The sequence below is a fragment of the Hyperolius riggenbachi genome, chromosome 12 (genome assembly GCF_040937935.1).
Source record: "Hyperolius riggenbachi isolate aHypRig1 chromosome 12, aHypRig1.pri, whole genome shotgun sequence".
In the NCBI taxonomy this organism is placed as follows: domain Eukaryota; kingdom Metazoa; phylum Chordata; class Amphibia; order Anura; family Hyperoliidae; genus Hyperolius; species Hyperolius riggenbachi.
In genome coordinates this window covers 19,233,780-19,252,419 of record NC_090657.1, presented here as the reverse complement: position 1 = coordinate 19,252,419, position 18,640 = coordinate 19,233,780, and the positions used below count along the sequence as shown (strand labels likewise).

Sequence of the window (18,640 nt, the reverse complement as noted above, 5' to 3'; positions counted from 1 at the left end):
GCTAATTTTGGTTTTTCCCCCATTAACTACTTGTTGTTCCCACGGCAGTATATCTACGGCTTGCCGGACTGCCGATGCGTGCGCTCCCGCGTGGTCCCGTCGCCACCCGCTAGTACACTGATCAGTGCATGGGAACACCGTTCCCATTCGCAGATAAATATGCCTATGATCAATGAGATGCCCTTGGTCATTGACAAAGTGAAAGTAAAACATGCATACTTTTTCCTGTGCACTGTTCATAGTACTCAAGAGAAATAAAGTGGGGGTGACATCTAGTGGCCAAATAGTAAAATTACCCCTACATACATCAAATTAAATAAAAATACATATAAGGCCCCATTAATTAACCATTTACCTCCTCCACTCTCCCATAGTTAACAAAATAAAATACTTGTAAGTAAAAACATTTAAAAAAATATATATATATACTTACCTTAGAGACTCGTTTTTTTTATATATATATATGTATGACACAAGGGTATATTACTGTTATTTTTGCAAATTAGGGCTTGTAATTAGTGACCGTATTGTACTAGGGACATATTTTAAATGTTGCAGAAAACGGGACACATGGGCAAATAAAATGTTTGGATTTTATCCACTGTAGCACTTTTTATTTAAAAAATGGCTGAAGACAGAGAAATAATGATTTTTTTCAGTTTTTTTTTTCTTATTATTCCCTTTAAGATGCATTTAGAGTGAAATAATTTTTAGCAAAACGTAACATTAGCATTTCTTTGTGATAAAGAAGCAATAAAGTTATTGGCAAATGAAAGAGAGGAGCGCTGAAATGTGAAAATTGCTCTGGTCCATAAGGGAAAACCCCTTAGGGCCCGTTTCCACTTGTGCGGTGCGAATCGCCACGGTAAAAATTTGCATGCGGGTGCGAATTTTGCATGCGGTTGTATGCAAATTTTTATGCGAATTCGCATGGATGACGATGTATGCGGATTTAACCATGGCAGTGCCTGTGTGCTTTTCCATAGATTTCATGTGAATTTGCATGAAAATTCGCTTTCCAAAATCGCATGCGAATTCCCTATTAAATACATTGTATGCGATTCGTATAGCGGTATGCGAATTCTGATGGCTCTGCCGTGCAGATTTTTTCTGCACAGAAAAACGCTGAGAAATCCTGACAAGTGGAAACAGTCCCATCCACTTATATTGGCTATGCGAATTTGCATGCGTAAAACACATGCAAATTCGCGATAGTGGAAACTGGCCCTCAGTGGTTAACTAGTTAAAAGGGCAGATTATTTAAAAAACGCAAACGCTTGAAAAACACAGCTGCAAACAGATACAAAAACACAGAAACCTTGTGGTTTTCTGCACAGACAAGAGTGGTCCTAAGGCCTCTTCTGCACATTTGCATTTTAGCCTAAATTATCACTTGTAGGTGTGTCATAGCACGCCTGGAAGCGATGGGTGCCCAGTTCAAATTTCAGACATCTGCCTGGAGTTTGTATGTCCTCCCCGTGTCTGTGTGGGTTTCCTCCAGGCACTCTGGTTTCCCCCAACTGCCACAAACATACAGATAAGTTAATTGGCTTCCCCCTAAATTGGCCTTAGACTGTGCTGGACAAATTGCTATGATAGCGATTACATTGTGAGCCCCTCTGAGGGACAGTTAGTGACAAGACTATTAGTGCTGCAGCGGAAGATGTCAACACTATATAAATACTAAATGATAAGCAATATTGTATATCATGGGAATAGTGCTGCCATCTGCTGGTCAGGAAGAGCATGTCACTAGTGTAAGGGAAGGAGGGAAGGGAGGGGGGGGGGGGGTAATCCCTGAATGAAACAGATGAAGCATCTCTTTGTTTTCTATTATCCGATTTTAGTCCATAATCCCCAGCAGCTGTAATATCATCATTGCATCTTGTTTAATTAAATTACTCCTGCAGTCCTGCTGGATGCGGGGCGATCGACGGCTGCTGCAGATGCTGCTCCTCAGACCTGGAGATGGAATAACCTAATAGAGATCTGACAGGATTGGCCTCATCCCCGCTCCCTCCCCCTCCAGCCAGAGTAGAAATTGGGCTCGATTTCCAGGTTGAATCTTGTGCTCAGGAGTGATTAATAAAGGGCTGAAACCAAATGAAAAGGTTGGAAACGCTGAATGTAACTGACCTAAAACCAGGATGACTTGTCACAGACAGATGCTGAGCAAAGTCCAATGTGCCATGCAGGGCCGGGCCGAGGCATAGGCTGGAGAGGCTCCAGCCTCAGGGCGCTGTGTAGGAGGGGGCGCAGAATTCATTCAGCTGTCATTGATAATTGTGTTTGAAGCAGAAAGAAATAAGAAAAGGGGATACATGGCAGTGACTGCAAACCAGATAACTGGATATTAAGGTGTTGGGGAGGTTGTGGGCCCTGTGGCGCCTCTTAGTCTAATAGCAATCAGTGTGTGATGGCAGGGATGGAGGGGCGCACTTTGGTGTCTCAGCCTTGGGTGCTGGAGGACCTTGTCCCGGCTCTGGTGCCATGTTATATATAGGTCATGGTTTATCCAAAGGACAGGCAGGCAAGGCAGCCTTAGCTATCATCTCAGCACTAATGGTTTCATGAGATCAAACCAGGTGAAGAAATATCCAGTCATTTATAAGCATGGAGAATACACAGTCCACGCAATGATGTTAAACTTGCTTCTTTTTTTTTTTTCTTTTTTTTAATCCAACATCTTTATTTAGAGGTTCCAACAAAACACATGATAATAAAGCTGTGCTTGTTTTGCCTGGAGGAATTCAAATAGGCTTGGACTAAAGGCTCATACACACATCACGACTATAGTCTTTGGAAAATGAAAGATCACAGATGCTGTACAGACACAAAATATCTGTTCCTGCCAAAGATCCGGTTCCTGCAAATTGCATTTATAGTCTATGAGATCTGCAGATCATCATACACACCTTGTTTAACTGACATTCATCTGCAGATCAGACAATCATCTGCAGATCTGAAAATCCATCCTGGTGGATCTGATCTGCAGATGAATGTCTGTTAAACAAGGTGTGTATGAGGATCTGCAGATATCATAGACTATGAATGCATTTTGCAGGGACGGATCTTTTGCAATCTTTTAAATGTGTACAGCATCTGTGTGTGCAGCATCTTGCAAAGATGTCTGTCTGATGGGGAGTTCAGCTCCATAGAATAGACTGTGAAGGTATGGCTCTCATACTACATGGAAGGGGGTAAAATTGGTCTGTGATCTTTCATTTTCCAAAGACTATGGTCTGATGTGTGCATGGTCCTAAACTGAGAAGGAGATGGATTTTTCCTTTGAAATAATGCCAGTTGCCTGACTCTCCTGCTGATCCTGTCTCTCGAATACTTTTAGCCACAGCCCCTGAACAAGCATGCAGATCAGGTGCTCTGACTGAAGTCAGACTGGATTAGCTGCATGCTTGTTTTCAGGTGTGAGATCCAGATACTACTGCAGCAAAGAGATCAGCAGGACTGCCAGGCAACTGGTATTGTTTAAAAGGAAACCTTCACATCCCTCTCAGTTAAGGTTCCCTTTAAGGGAGGCGCCAAAGATGTGTGACCCAATCAAATAGCAGATATGTATTCAAACCCTTTTTACACGCAAGACTTATACCCACAACAAATTCTTACAAAGAGCAACAAAAGTGCTGCTGGCATTGTTTAACCACTTTCCTACCACAGTTTTAGTCCCCTTAATAACCACAGCAATTTTCACATCACATTGCTCCCATTCATTCACCAATAACTTTATTGCTGCTTACTACATCTAAATGATCTATACATTCTTTTTTTCCAGGACATGCTAGGCTTTATTTGGGTGGTACTACGACTAAGCTTACAGGGGTGTAGATGTGCATAGCAGAAATCCACAGCAGAAAGTCGATAAAGTAGGAAATATTGGCTCTCAAAAAACTGCAGTAGTTAAAGCTTAAAGAGAACCCGAGGTGGGATTTTATTATGCTAGTGGGGCACAGAGGCTGGTTGTGCACACTAACACCAGCCTCTGTTGCCCCATGGTGTGCCTCCAAGACCCCCCTGCGCGCCGCTATAGCCCCCTACAGTGCTGGCGACACGCAGCGTGTCACCAGCACAATGTTAACCTAAGCGCTGTTTGTCAGCGCCACTCCCCCGCCTCCTCCGTATCGGCGCTACCCGCCCGCGTCACTTCCCTCCAATCAGCGGGAGGGAAGGGACACAGGCGGGTAGCGCCGATATGGAGGAGGCGGGGGAGCGGCGCTGACAGACAGGCATAGGTAAACATTGTGCTGGTGACACGCTGCGTGTCGCCAGCACTGCAGGGGGTATAGCGGTGCGCAGGGGGGTCTTGGAGGCACACCATGGGGCAACAGAGGCTGGTGTTAGTGTGCACAACCAGCCTCTGTGCCCCACTAGCATAATAAATTCCCACCTCGGGTTCTCTTTAAAGGGAATGTCCAAGCAAAATAAAAAAAATTTGTTTCACTTACCTGGGGCTTCTACCAGCCCCATGCAGCCATCCTGTGCCCTCGTAGTCACTCACTGCTGCTCCAGTCCCCCGCTGGCAGCTTGCCGACCTCGGAGGTTGGCGGGCCGCATTGCGTACATTTTTACGCATTCCCGCTAGTGCAGAAATATTAACACATACATTTTTACGCATTACTGGTTCAATGCGTAAAAATGTATGCAGGGATGCAAATCCATATTAACCCTTGCACTTGCAGCGACGCATAACACACAACATGCATTGCTGCTGTTATACGTTGTTGCAGGTGCAAGCTTTGAATGCAAGGGTTAATACTGATTTGGTTTATGGTGCGTACAGACATGCGACTATAGTCGTTTAAAACGATCGTTACTGACGGCATTGCCTGACGATCGTTTGTAAAAAGTGCACGAACGATCATTAAAACGACCGACCAACGAGATATGTCGTTGGTAAAGAACGATCCATTCTGCCAGATCTTTTCCAACGACCATCGTTCAAAAAGTAATGTCTGTACAACGATCGGTCGTTGATCGTTCGTTCTCAAAGCTTTGCACATGCTCAAACAGTTCTTTTTGACACTTGTGTTTGAAATCAGTTTATAAATCATGTTGCGCACGCAACGCTCGTTCCAAGATCGTTCGTACACGAACGATGTTCAAAGTAGCCTTTCTTCAAACGATCATCAGCCGATACCTCCTTTAACATCGTTTGTCGTTCAGAACGAACGATCGTTATCGTATGTCTGTACGTACCCTAAGATACTTATTACATGGACTTTGTCAGGAAGGGCCAGCACCTTTTGAAGTGATTTTTCTAGACGATTCTAGGCATGTGCCGTAGCGATTTTCTAAGCAAGCCTAGCGGTTTTTGGAGCGTTTTGGTGTAGCGGTTTTTTATTTTTTGTTACAGTAGAGCTGTAACTGGACAGCTTCTGTAACAAAAACACTCGGAAAATCGCTCTGATCTAGCGCTTTTCAGAGCGATTTTCCACTTTCCTATACTCAAAGCGGAATATAACCCATAATTTCTTCTTTGCTCTAAAACAGGGGTCCCCAACCAATACCGGTCCGCGACCCAATACCGGGCCGCGGGACGTTTCGCACCGGGCCGCGGCAAATCCCCTGCCTCACAATGATTTTTTTGCTGGTGACTACCGTCCCGCCCCCTCCTTCATTAGCCGCGAGTGCACGCGGCTATATCTCCGCCTGCACGCATTAGAGCGCAGCCGCGGAAGCCGGAAGTCACGCCCAGCCCGTCCCATCTTTCTCGGCGTCAGCGTGTGTAGCCTATGCAGCTGCGCTTTTCCCGGGCAGTGTGATGCAGCGAGACAGGGGGATAGCGTGCCGTGATAGCGTGGCCGTGGCGGACCGTATTCAAAATACATTCTCTTCTCGGTAAGGCGGCTGTCTATATACCAGCGTTTTTCCACCTTTGAATCTAGCCTCACTACCTGTTCCGATAGTTCTGTGCTGCATAGGTCAGGCCTTAGGCCTGGGATTGTTACACATGCAATTTAACAAGTATGCAGTGATCATAGTTATGTGCAGTTTTTGATCCACCTCTTGCTGGCTTGTTTGCGGGCTAACTATACTTGCTATACTGGGCTAACTATACTTGCTATACTGGGCTAACTATACTTGCTATACTGGGGTAACTATACTTGCTATTCTGGGCTAACTATACTTGCTATACTGGGCTAACTATACTTGCTATACTGGGCTAACTATACTTGCTATACTGGGCTAACTATACTTGCTATTCTGGGCTAACTATACTTGCTATACTGGGCTAACTATACTTGCTATACTGGGCTAACTATACTTGCTATTCTGGGCTAACTATACTTGCTATACTGGGGTAACTATACTTGCTATTCTGGGCTAACTATACTTGCTATACTGGGCTAACTATACTTGCTATACTGGGCTAACTATACTTGCTATACTGGGGTAACTATACTTGCTATACTGGGCTAACTATACTTGCTATACTGGGGTAACTATACTTGCTATTCTGGGCTAACTATACTTGCTATACTGGGCTAACTATACTTGCTATACTGGGCTAACTATACTTGCTATACTGGGGTAACTATACTTGCTATACTGGGCTAACTGTACTTGCTATACTGGGGTAACTATACTTGCTATACTGGGCTAACTATACTTGCTATACTGGGCTAACTATACTTGCTATACTGGGGTAACTATACTTGCTATTCTGGGCTAACTATACTTGCTATACTGGGCTAACTATACTTGCTATACTGGGCTAACTATACTTGCTATACTGGGCTAACTATACTTGCTATACTGGGCTAACTATACTTGCTATACTGGGCTAACTATACTTGCTATACTGGGCTAACTATACTTGCTATACTGGGCTAACTATACTTGCTATACTGGGCTAACTATACTTGCTATACTGGGCTAACTATACTTGCTATACTGGGCTAACTATACTTGCTATACTGGGCTAACTATACTTGCTATACTGGGCTAACTATACTTGCTATACTGGGCTAACTATACTTGCTATACTGGGCTAACTATACTTGCTATACTGGGCTAACTATACTTGCTATTCTGGGGTAACTATACTTGCTATTCTGGGGTAACTATACTTGCTATACTGGGCTAACTATACTTGCTATACTGGGCTAACTATACTTGCTATACTGGGCTAACTATACTTGCTATACTGGGCTAACTATACTTGCTATACTGGGCTAACTATACTTGCTATACTGGGCTAACTATACTTGCTATACTGGGCTAACTATACTTGCTATTCTGGGCTAACTATACTTGCTATACTGGGCTAACTATACTTGCTATTCTGGGCTAACTATACTTGCTATACTGGGATAACTACTGGCAATACTGGGCTAACTATACTTGCTATACTGGGATAACTACTGGCAATACTGGGCTAACTGTACTTGCTATACTGGGCTAACTGTACTTGCTATACTGGGCTGACTGTACTTGCTATACTGGGCTGACTGTACTTGCTATACTGGGCTGACTGTACTTGCTATAGTGTGGTAACTGTACTTGCTATACTAGGCTAACTGTACTTGCTATACTGGGGTAACTACTGGCTATACTGGGGTAGCTATACTTGCTATACTAGGCTAACTGTACTTGCTATACTGGGGTAACTACTGGCTATACTGGGGTAGCTATACTTGCTATACTAGGCTAACTGTACTTGCTATACTGGGGTAACTACTGGCTATACTGGGGTAACTATACTTGCTATACTAGGCTAACTGTACTTGCTATAGTGTGGTAACTGTACTTGCTATACTGGGCTAACTGTACTTGCTATAGTGTGGTAACTGTACTTGCTATACTGGGGTAGCTATACTTGCTATACTAGGCTAACTGTACTTGCTATACTGGGGTAACTACTGGCTATACTGGGGTAGCTATACTTGCTATACTAGGTTAACTGTACTTGCTATACTGGGGTAACTATACTTGCTATACTAGGCTAACTGTACTTGCTATACTGGGGTAACTACTGGCTATACTGGGGTAGCTATACTTGCTATACTAGGCTAACTGTACTTGCTATAGTGTGGTAACTGTACTTGCTATACTGGGCTAACTGTACTTGTTATACTGTGGTAACTGTACTTGCTATACTGGGATAACTATACTTGCTATACTGGGCTAACTGTACTTGCTATACTGTGGTAACTGTACTTGCTATACTGGGGTAACTGTACTTGCTATACTGGGGTAACTATACTTGCTATACTGGGCTAACTGTACTTGCTATACTGTGGTAACTGTACTTGCTATACTGGGGTAACTGTACTTGCTATACTGGGGTAACTATACTTGCTATACTAGGCTAACTGTACTTGCTATAGTGTGGTAACTGTACTTGCTATACTAGGCTAACTGTACTTGCTATACTGGGGTAACTACTGGCTATACTGGGGTAGCTATACTTGCTATACTAGGCTAACTGTACTTGCTATACTGGGGTAACTACTGGCTATACTGGGGTAGCTATACTTGCTATAGTGTGGTAACTGTACTTGCTATAGTGTGGTAACTGTACTTGCTATACTGTGGTAACTGTACTTGCTATACTAGGCTAACTGTACTTGCTATACTGTAGTAACTGTACTTGCTATACTGGGGTAACTATACTTGCTATACTAGGATAACTGTACTGGCTATACTGTGGTAACTGTACTTGCTATACTGGGCTAACTGTACTTGCTATACTAGGCTAACTGTACTGGCTATACTGTGGTAACTGTACTTGCTATACTGCGGTAACTATACTTGCTATACTAGGCTAACTGTACTTGCTATACTGTGGAAGCTCTACTTGCTATACTGTGGAATCTAAGAAAAAAGGGGGGGCTGCTGCCGCCAACACTAGCCACGCCCACTCACCCCTCCCACCCATGCCCCCAGGGGGGCCCCAGAGAAAATTTTGGTCGGGATAGTGGGCCCCGGGCTCAAAAAGGTTGGGGACCCCTGCTCTAAAAGATTATTTACAGCATATAATATACTAACACAATGTTGTTGTTTTTTAGTAAAACAGCATTCAAAGGGTTACATCACAGGGCTGACTCTTTCTTCTGCAGGGAGAACCCACATCCGAACTGCGGATAATCTTATCTTGTGTACACATTCTTTACTTGATACATTTATGTAAACATTCTCTGGCTGTGCAGGACTTCAGCTGATGAGTGCTGAAGTGAAAAACAGATCAGAAATAACTGCTGGCAGCTTTTAAAACAGAATGACAACAGTTATAAATAAAATGCACCAGCAGCTTTCAAAGTAAACTGCACTTTGGGAAGTTATAATCTCTAAATGAATAATAATACTTGTGCATAAAAGCAAATATGATAATTGTATGGGTTATAAAAAGTAGGAAAACACGTTTTTGTTCAAAATTTTGTCAGAGTTTTAAACCGCTTTAACATAAAGGCTGAATCTCCTCAGAAATCAGCAAAAATGCTGCAGGACCTGCGTTTGTGTTTGGGGGAAAAGCACATCGCTCTAGTGTGCTCCATCCCATTCATATACATTAGCCAAGCGCTTTTCAAAGTGATAGCATGTTTAAAAGCGTTCAGAAGCCCTCTTGGTGTGCGCCAGTCCTAGCAGGTTATGGGCTTCAGTGCTCAATGCCAATGAAGTATGAAGCAAGTATTATAGGTCAGCCTATAGTACTATGCATGGTACAGGGTTAATGTGAGGACTGATCAGAGGGCTGTGATGGGGCTGATCACCCTAATTCAATTTCTGCAGGTTTATGACAAATAATGTTCCTAGCAGTGCTTTTATTGCTGTCTGTGTATCACTGTATATATTGTGTGTTAATTGGCTCGTTACTAGACTCTCCATCACACATGACTGTGGTAGGGATTAGATGTGAGCCCCTCTCAGGGACAGTTATAGCACTGCAGAAGATGTCAGCAATATATAAATAATAGTAATAATCAGGGCACATATGTCAAAACTGCAGAGTGAAGTTCAAACCAAGCAAAACCCTGTGTGGCATTTTACAGAGAGGGAGCTGTAACTGACTGCTTTGTGCTGCATATGCTGTTTGGTGTTGTACCACAGTTCATCTTTAGTCTCATCTGACAATTTTTTCATGTTTTTTGGGCATTTTGGCAAAGTTCAGTCTAAAGTTAAAGACCCAAATCAAAAATTCATCACGCCTCGCATAATAATTAACATTGGCCTTTATTCACTAAGCTGTGCTGCTAAAGCAGCGCAGCTTAAAGTGAGCCGAGCAACATTTTTAGCACCCAGGGCATCTCTATAGCACATTAAAAATGCATGCCAACATTATAAAAATAAAAAAACTTTCATTTTACCTTTTATTTTTCATGTAAAGTTTAGCAGAGGTTTTAGTAGTCTACTTTAGCAGGCCTGCCCCTCCGACCTGCCCATAGAGCTATTCAGGCAGCTAAGGACTTAAAGAGGAATTGTTGCGAAAATCTTAACATTTAAAACACATACAAGTAAAAAGTACATTTCTCCCAGAGTAAAATGAGCCATAAATTATTTTTCTCCTATGTTGCTGTCACTTAGGCCTAGTGCACACCGGAGCGTTTCCGCTGCGGTTTGCGATCTGCTTGCGGGTGCGGATCCGCTAGGGTAATGTATTTCAATGGGCTGGTGCACACCAGAGCGGGAGGCGTTTTGCAGAAACGCATACTCCCGGGCTGCTCCAGATTTTGGATTGCGGATGCGTTTCTGCCTCAATGATAAGTATAGGAAAACCGCAAACCGCTCTGAAAAACGGCACTTCAGAGCGGTTTGCCAGGCGGTTTTTGTTACAGTAGCTGTTCAGTAACAGCTTTACTGTAACAATACATGACATCTACTACACCAAAAACGCTTCACAAAACCGCAAAACGCTAGCTGAAACGCTGCAGAAAAATAAGAAAAAGCGTTTCAAAATCTGCTAGCATTTTGCGGATCTGCTAGCGGTTTTTGGTGTGCACTGGGCCTAACAGTAGGTAGTAGAAATCTGACATTACTGACAGATTTTGGGCTAGTCTATCCCTTCATGGGGGATTCTCAAAGATGCTGGCCAGTCTCCCGCTCGCTGTACACTATTTTGGCAGTTGGACAGAGCAAGTGCCATTCACTAAGTACTGTTGAAAATAAAGAAAACCCTGAGAACCTCCGTATGAGAAGATGGGCTAGTCCAAAATCTGTCGGTAATGTCAGATTTCTACTACTTACTGTAAGTGACTGCAACATAGGAGAAAAGTAATTCATGGCTCATTTTACTCTGGGAGAAATGTACTTCTTATTTGTATGCCTTTTAAATTGTTAGATTTTCGCGACAGTTCCTCTTTAAGTAATTGTTTTATTGCACTCAATAACAAGAAGTAAACCATACCTTTTCATCAATAGATGGGGGTGAGTAATTAAGACAACTGCTTCAAACAGCTTATCCAGAGGGAATGTGTGAAGATAACCTCTATGACTTCTGTAAATAAGAACTACGAGAAGGGAGGTAGGAACATGGCAGCTCCTATGGCTATTACAAATTCCAGGGAAAGAAAGGGTGCTCAGTTCCCTTTAAATTGAGTATTGCGAGTTAACAATCCTGTGTGCATGCTACGCACTGTAGTGCTGTGCAATGTGCGCTGCTAACTTGCGCCCGCTCCTTTGGAAATACCAGCCACTCCTTTTATCCCTCTCTTAGCCCCGTCAGGTCCAGTGGCTTTGTAGGACGTGATCCCCGCACTTTGATTGGCTCAATAGGCTGACTGTCACTTGACTTCTGATATATTTTTGTTTACCCACGTACATGTAAAAAAGGCACCTGAAAAAAGGGGCATGGGAAATTGCAGCTAAAAGAATATCAGTAAAATTACAGATATTTTAGTACTTCATTCCAATAATAAAATATTTTTGTCACTTGCCTTTAGGTTATAACTTTATATGCGATACGATCGGCTGCTCCGCTGTTTACATTAGTTGTCTATATGACGCGAGTCTCCCCCATTGGTGCGTGCTACAGGGACACGCCCCATTACATCAGCAACACAGAGCGGCGATATGTTCGCCGCTTGTGTTAGCCGTTGCCCAGGATACGTGGGCGAGACGCGTGGTGCTGCCTCCGCACACGTCATGCTTGCAAGTTTCGGCGGCCTGATGGGAGGTACAGCAAGGCGTTCCTGGACACAGAGGCTGTCCTTTGTCGCCCGGTCTAATGGTTAGTGTGGGAGGAGGGTGTATACACATTCAAATGGACCTATTGGGATTAACCAGAATAGTTCCCCATCAGGTCCGCTCTCAGGACGGACCTTATGATTGGACATAACGTGTATGCATTTTATTGGTGGATTTGCCAACATGCTGTGTATAAAAGTGCTGTGTATGTCAGAGTGTGTTATACTGCAGACAGCTTAGCTTGATAAAGGGGCGGCTGCCCGGAAACGTTGCTGTAATAGCTGCCTTCTGAAAATAAAAGCGCTTATACTTACCAGATGGTGCCGGTTTCATCCATAGGAAATTACTTGCAAGCCAGAGTGTGGCTGGCTTAACCGAGGCACATCGCATCATTTACAGAGAGGAGTGCTCCACTATATCTTTTCAATAGTAAAATATTGGTAATCTTTACCAATGTTTTACTGTCTTAACCAAGCCCCCTCTCACACAGAACCCTCTCTCTACCGATGCCTAACCCTGAAACTTTCCTCTACTGATGCCTAACCCTAAGACCTCCCTCTAGCAATGCCTAACCCTAAGACCTCCCTCTATCGTTGCCTAACCCTAAAACCTCCCTCTACCAATGACTAACCCTAAGACCTCTCTCTACCGATGCCTAACCCTAAAACCTCCCTCTACTGATGCCTAACCCTAAGACCTCCCCCTAGCAATGCCAAACCCTAAGACCTCCCTCTATCGTTGCCTAACCCTAAGACCTCCCTCTACCAATGGCTAACCCTAAGACCTCCCTCTACCGATGCCTAACCCTAAAACCTCCCTCTACCAATGGCTAACCCTAAAACCTCCCTCTACCAATGGCTAACCCTAAGATCTCCTTCTACTGATGCCAAACCCTAAGACCTCCCTGTACCGATGCCGGCTTTAAGACTTCCCTCTAACGATGCCTAACCCTAAGGCTTCCCTCTACCGTTGCCTAACTCTTTAACACCCCCCACGCGCCAGATGCGGCCTAACATACATAAACCCTCTCCTAACCTTAAAGAGACTCTGTAACAAATTTTTCAGCCTTAGTTCTTCTATCCTATAAGTTCCTATGCCTGTTCTAATCTGCTCTGGCTTACTGCAGTCTTTCCTAACTGCACTGTCTCTGTAATAAATCAATGTATCTTTCCTCTGTCCTGTTTGTCGGGCTAAGGATTGATTGTGTGGAATGTGCAGGGCTGCTTGTGATTGGTAGAAGCGATACACACCCTCTGCAGGCCCCCTGCACACTGTGAATGACTCACACACTATGCTTAGCTGAGCCTATTAGAAGCTGGTTAGTTTGTTTGTAAACACTGCCTAAAACTGTTAATTACAAGCCAGGATTGCAGCAGAGAGTGGCAGAAAGAGCACAGAGGGGCACAGGAGAAAATAATGAATAGAATGGTATGCTTTTTATTGTAAGAATATTAGAGTACAGATTCTCTTTAAACTAACCCCCCCCCCCCCTTTCTGCCGCTATACTATGTTCTATACAAAGTATTATGTACAGTATAATCACCCTACGCAATCTATAAATAAACATGCTACACTATAACTACGGTATATACTGTAATCATGCTACACAATACACTAACTATATACGTTGACACTATACGTATGCTATACTATGGACTACCTAAATACTACATCTAATCACACTACACTATTTACTAACTATATACCCATACTTAATATACGCTATACTATATACTACCTAAACACTACGTAATGATCACACTACACTATATACTAACTAGATACTTTATATAACCATGCTACACTATATACCTATATACTGTAATCATGCTACATTATGTACTGACTATATACCTATATACTGTAATCATGCTACACTATGTACTGACTATATACCTATATACTATATGTTCATGCTGCACCTCTAGACACAAAACATCGCAATTCAAATCTACACTGCACTATGCTAAACACCTCTATACTGTCATATACTATGAATACTATACTATACTGCAATATACTACACTTACACCTACACTAATAACACTTATTAAACTGTAATTTTTTTTTTTTTTTATAAAAATAGTTTTTTTTTTTTTTTTTTTTTTACAAACGAAATACAATCTTTTTTTTATCTGTAGAGAAAATAGATTGTTACTAGCAGGCATCATGCACTTTTGTTCTGATCACAGTGATCATGTGATCAGAACAAAGCCTGATATTACAATAAATGTTACAATAAATGTTAACAACACGTCTATAACTTCAGTTCCCAAAGCACGGTGCTAAGGGGTAATATTTGATTCTTCTCTCTCATTTACTCCTCACATTAACTCCCTAACCAGCTCCTGCCATCCGACCTTTTCTCTCTCATGACACAACCAAAATGTTAGTACATGCTCTTATTATATCTCGATTGGACTATTGCAATATATTGCTTGGTGGACTTCCAACTAACAGACTAGCACCGCTCAATTCTGTACTGAACTCTGCTGCTCGACTCATTCATCTCTCCTCTCGCTCTTCCTCTGCTGCTCCTCTCTGTCAAGCTCTTCAATGGCTACCAATTAACGAGAGGATTCAGTTCAAACTCTTAACCCTAATCTACAAAGCTCTCCACAATCTCTTTCCCCTGTACATCTCCTCACTAGTCTCCAGATACCAACCCAACCGCAATCTCAGATCTGCACACAAGCTTCTTTTATCTTCTTCTACAATTACCTCCTCACATTCACGTGTACAAGACTTCTCACGTGCCTCACCCCTCCTCTGGAATGCCCTTCCACAACACATCCGCCACTCTCCCACCTTTGAAATCTTTAAACGCTCCTTCAAAACCCACCTTTTCCGACGAGCATATTCTCTAGCGTAGGCCATGCACCCACTAAATAACCTAATTACGCACTGCCTGTACATATACTGTATACTTCCCCACCTCTTTCCACCCCATTCCTTTAGATTGTAAGCTCGCAAGGGCAGGGCTCTCACCCTTTTGTGTCATGGAATGTTATTCATTGAATTGCTTGCACTCTGTTAGACATTTATACATTTTAGTCATCATGTTAAATCAAATTGTAATCAGCAGTGCTGTATCTTGTATCAGTGTTTATATTTGATGTATATCATTGTCTGTATCATTATGTATCCCTTGTTTGTTTTCTTACATTGTACAGCGCCACGGAATATGTTGGCGCTTTATAAATAACAATAATAATCATCATGTGACGACCACGTGACCAGCAGAGCGCCAGTTGGCTGCTGCTACTACCCATGCCAGCTGCAGTGTAGTGCCAGCTCCCGTGGGGTATTATTATTATAAAGCTCCATTTATATACGGTGCTGTGGCTGCCATCTGACAGCAGGGCACCGTATAGAAACGAGGGGTAGGAGATGGCTATATTTTTCTTGAGGAGTGGGGTTTTTTTTGTCATGCAATCCTCCAAGAAAAGCCCTTTTTTATGGCTAGGAGCACACTTGTCTGTCAGTGTTCTGTGTGCATTTTTCCGCATGCGTTTGCTGACAGTTTTACATTGCTGTCAATTGTTTTTCTACATGTGAAAAATGCATTTATGTGTGAACCAGTCCATTGAATAATGTTGGTTCTCAGTTTTCCTTTGCAGAAAACGCAGAGAAAAACAGGCAAGTGTGTATCCAGCCCAAGGCCCTGGCACACAAGGCCCTCGCACACTGGAGAGCTTTTTGCGGGTTGTTTTCATAAAAAAATAGGGTTCCATTGACTTGCATTAAAAAATTGCAAGAAAATAGCCGCAATTCTGATCCAAAAAAAAAATTGCAGTGATTTTACCGTGATTTTAATGCAAGTCAATGGAAGTGCTTTGCAAAATGCTCTCCAGTGTGTATCTAGAAATCACTGGGCCCCCCTGCAAAACTTTGGATGGGGCCCCAACTCCCTTATTAATGAATACGGGTGGGCGGTGGACCCCAGAGTCGCGGATCCCTTCTGGGCTTCTCCCCTCTCCGGGCTCCCTACACCTGCATCCTCTGTAGGGGGGATTGCTAACCACTGCCGGTGTGCCAGGGCCCTACGGGATATGATAGAACCTTTCAATTTTTTGTATTATTATTCTCCTGATTTCTGTTCCTTCACAACTTTATTGCTGAGATCTTTTGATAGTGCCTTGCCCTCCCATAGCTGATCGTTTGTTTGCTTGTTAATCAGCACTACCAAGCACTGGAATACTCCAGGAATAGCTGTTAAAGAGACTCCGTAACAAAAATTGCATCCTGTTTTTTATCATCCTACAAGTTCCAAAAGCTATTCTAATGTGTTCTGGCTTAATGCAGCACGTTCTACTATCACCATCTCTGTAATAAATCAACTTATCTCTCTCTTGTCAGACTTGTCAGCCTGTGTCTGGAAGGCTGCCAAGTTCTTCAGTGTTGTGGTTCTGTGATGCATCTCCCCCCTTCAGGCCCCTATCTGCACACTGCCTGTGTATTATTTAGATTCGGTCAGCTTCTCCCTTCTCTCTTATCTTTTACAAGCTGGATAAATCCTCCTCTGAGCTGGCTGGGCTTTCACATACTGAGGAATTACATACAGGCAGAGCTGTCTGCACTCTGCAGGAAGAAACAGCCTGACACTTCAGTGGAAGATAGCTGCAGGGGGAAATAAACACACAAATGATCTCTTGAGATTCAGAAGGAAGGGTGTATACAGCCTGCTTGTGTATGAATGTATTTTGTATGTGTGGACATACTGTACATCAACCTACTTCCTGTTTTGGTGGCCATTTTGTTTGTTTATAAACAAACTTTTTAAAACAGTTTTTAACTACTTTTAATGCGGCGAGGAGCGGCGAAATTGTGACAGAGGGTAATAGGAGATGTCCCCTAACGCACTGGTATGTTTACTTTTGTGCGATTTTAACAATACAGTTTCTCTTTAAAATAATCAAAATAATTACATTTGATCCCAGGTGGAAGCCAATTCGCTTAGTATGCAATGGGCAAGGTGATTACTTTCATCTACTTCAATTCACAACTTTTTTTGGTGGGCTGATCCTTAATCTATTCAGTGACTTTTTTTGTTCTTGTATTTCTCATTTGGCTGTTATAAATTGCATTGGTTAAACACAGATGGAAAAAGTGTTTGGTGTCTCCACGTCATGCTACAAAATAAGAAGATGTGAATGTTTTGAAGGGGGTGGTTCTCTTTTATAACCACAGTAAATGCATAATAATAATGCTCTTCCGGTTTGTCATAGTTCGGGAAGCCAAGAACCTGATCCCCATGGACCCTAATGGACTGTCAGACCCCTACGTCAAGCTGAAACTAATCCCCGACCCCAAGAATGAAAGCAAGCAGAAAACCAAAACCATCCGCTCCACGCTGAACCCGCACTGGAATGAAGCCTTCACCTTGTAAGTAACCTCTCCATCTGCTGACAGAGATTCTCTCCGACCTATCTCCCCTCAATAGAGATCTTGGCTCTGGAACCACTCAAACTTTTATAAGTAGTAAACGAACATCCAATAAGGGACAGAGTTCCTAATAGATGACTCTGAAGTGTCTTGTCGGGTGAAGTGACCCTCTAAGCCCCTCCCATAGATGTATTCGATATATATGCACGGCTGAATGGCAGATTTCTTGTTCTGATACTTTTCTTCTATTTTCTTCTCTACCAGCAAACTGAAACCATCAGACAAGGACCGGCGCCTGTCCATAGAGATTTGGGATTGGGACAGAACGACTAGGAACGATTTCATGGGCTCCTTCTCATTCGGGGTGTCGGAACTCATGAAGATGCCGGCATGTGGGTGGTGAGTATTATAAAATGACCCTGTCACTAGGGTAAAGTACATGCAGGGTAACTGCACTGTTTTTGCAAAAAAAAACTGCTGAGAACAAATATCAGTGCTGTAATAAGCCTTATTGCGCTATACTCTTGTCAAAAACAATCATTGCATTTCAGTTTGCAGCCAGCAGCTTATTTCCAACAATGGCTAACATTACAATTCCTAGCAAGCCTGCCATCCATACACTCTCTGGAGCATGAGCTGTCTAGAAGTTCCTGTCTTCCCACATGAATAATTAGCACTGCAGAGCACAGGCCATTGCTACTTCGTTTTTCTACTGTACGGCCGTCGTTACGTTGTTGTTTTCCAATGGTGGTTTTTCTGCTTTTTTTGACAAAGGACAACAAGGGAGGCCAGATTTTGGGAGGGGCCTGTGAGGGAATCGTTTTTATATTGTTATGATTTCTTTCATAAAACTCAATTTTATTTTAAGAGTTCCAAGATTAAAAAAACAGAGAGCCTGTTACAGGTGGGAGTCATTGGCAATAACTCTCCTGCTCGCCCTTAAATCATTAGAAGTCTGAGACTCCGCCCACTCCTTCTGCAAAACTGCATTGGCATTTTTTTTTATTAAGTCTTTCGAAGCTGTGGCCACCCCCACCTGTGTCGCCCTGGCCGGCTCCCAGTTCAGCATCTGAGGCAGGCCGAGGCAACACAGGTGGCGGGAGGCCACAGCTTCGAA

At 43.0% G+C, this 18,640-nt stretch overlaps 1 protein-coding gene across 2 annotated transcripts in view; it reads left to right on the top strand.

Annotated features, from left to right (window-relative positions):
- PRKCA (protein kinase C alpha) overlaps positions 1-18,640 on the top strand; it is a 535,637-nt gene that overhangs the window by 406,947 nt on the left and 110,050 nt on the right. For both annotated transcript variants that reach the window (XM_068262584.1, XM_068262583.1), the window contains exons 6-7: positions 17,367-17,523; positions 17,788-17,922. In XM_068262584.1, the coding sequence (XP_068118685.1) occupies positions 17,367-17,523; positions 17,788-17,922 (292 nt within the window). The remainder of the gene's footprint in view (positions 1-17,366; positions 17,524-17,787; positions 17,923-18,640) is intronic.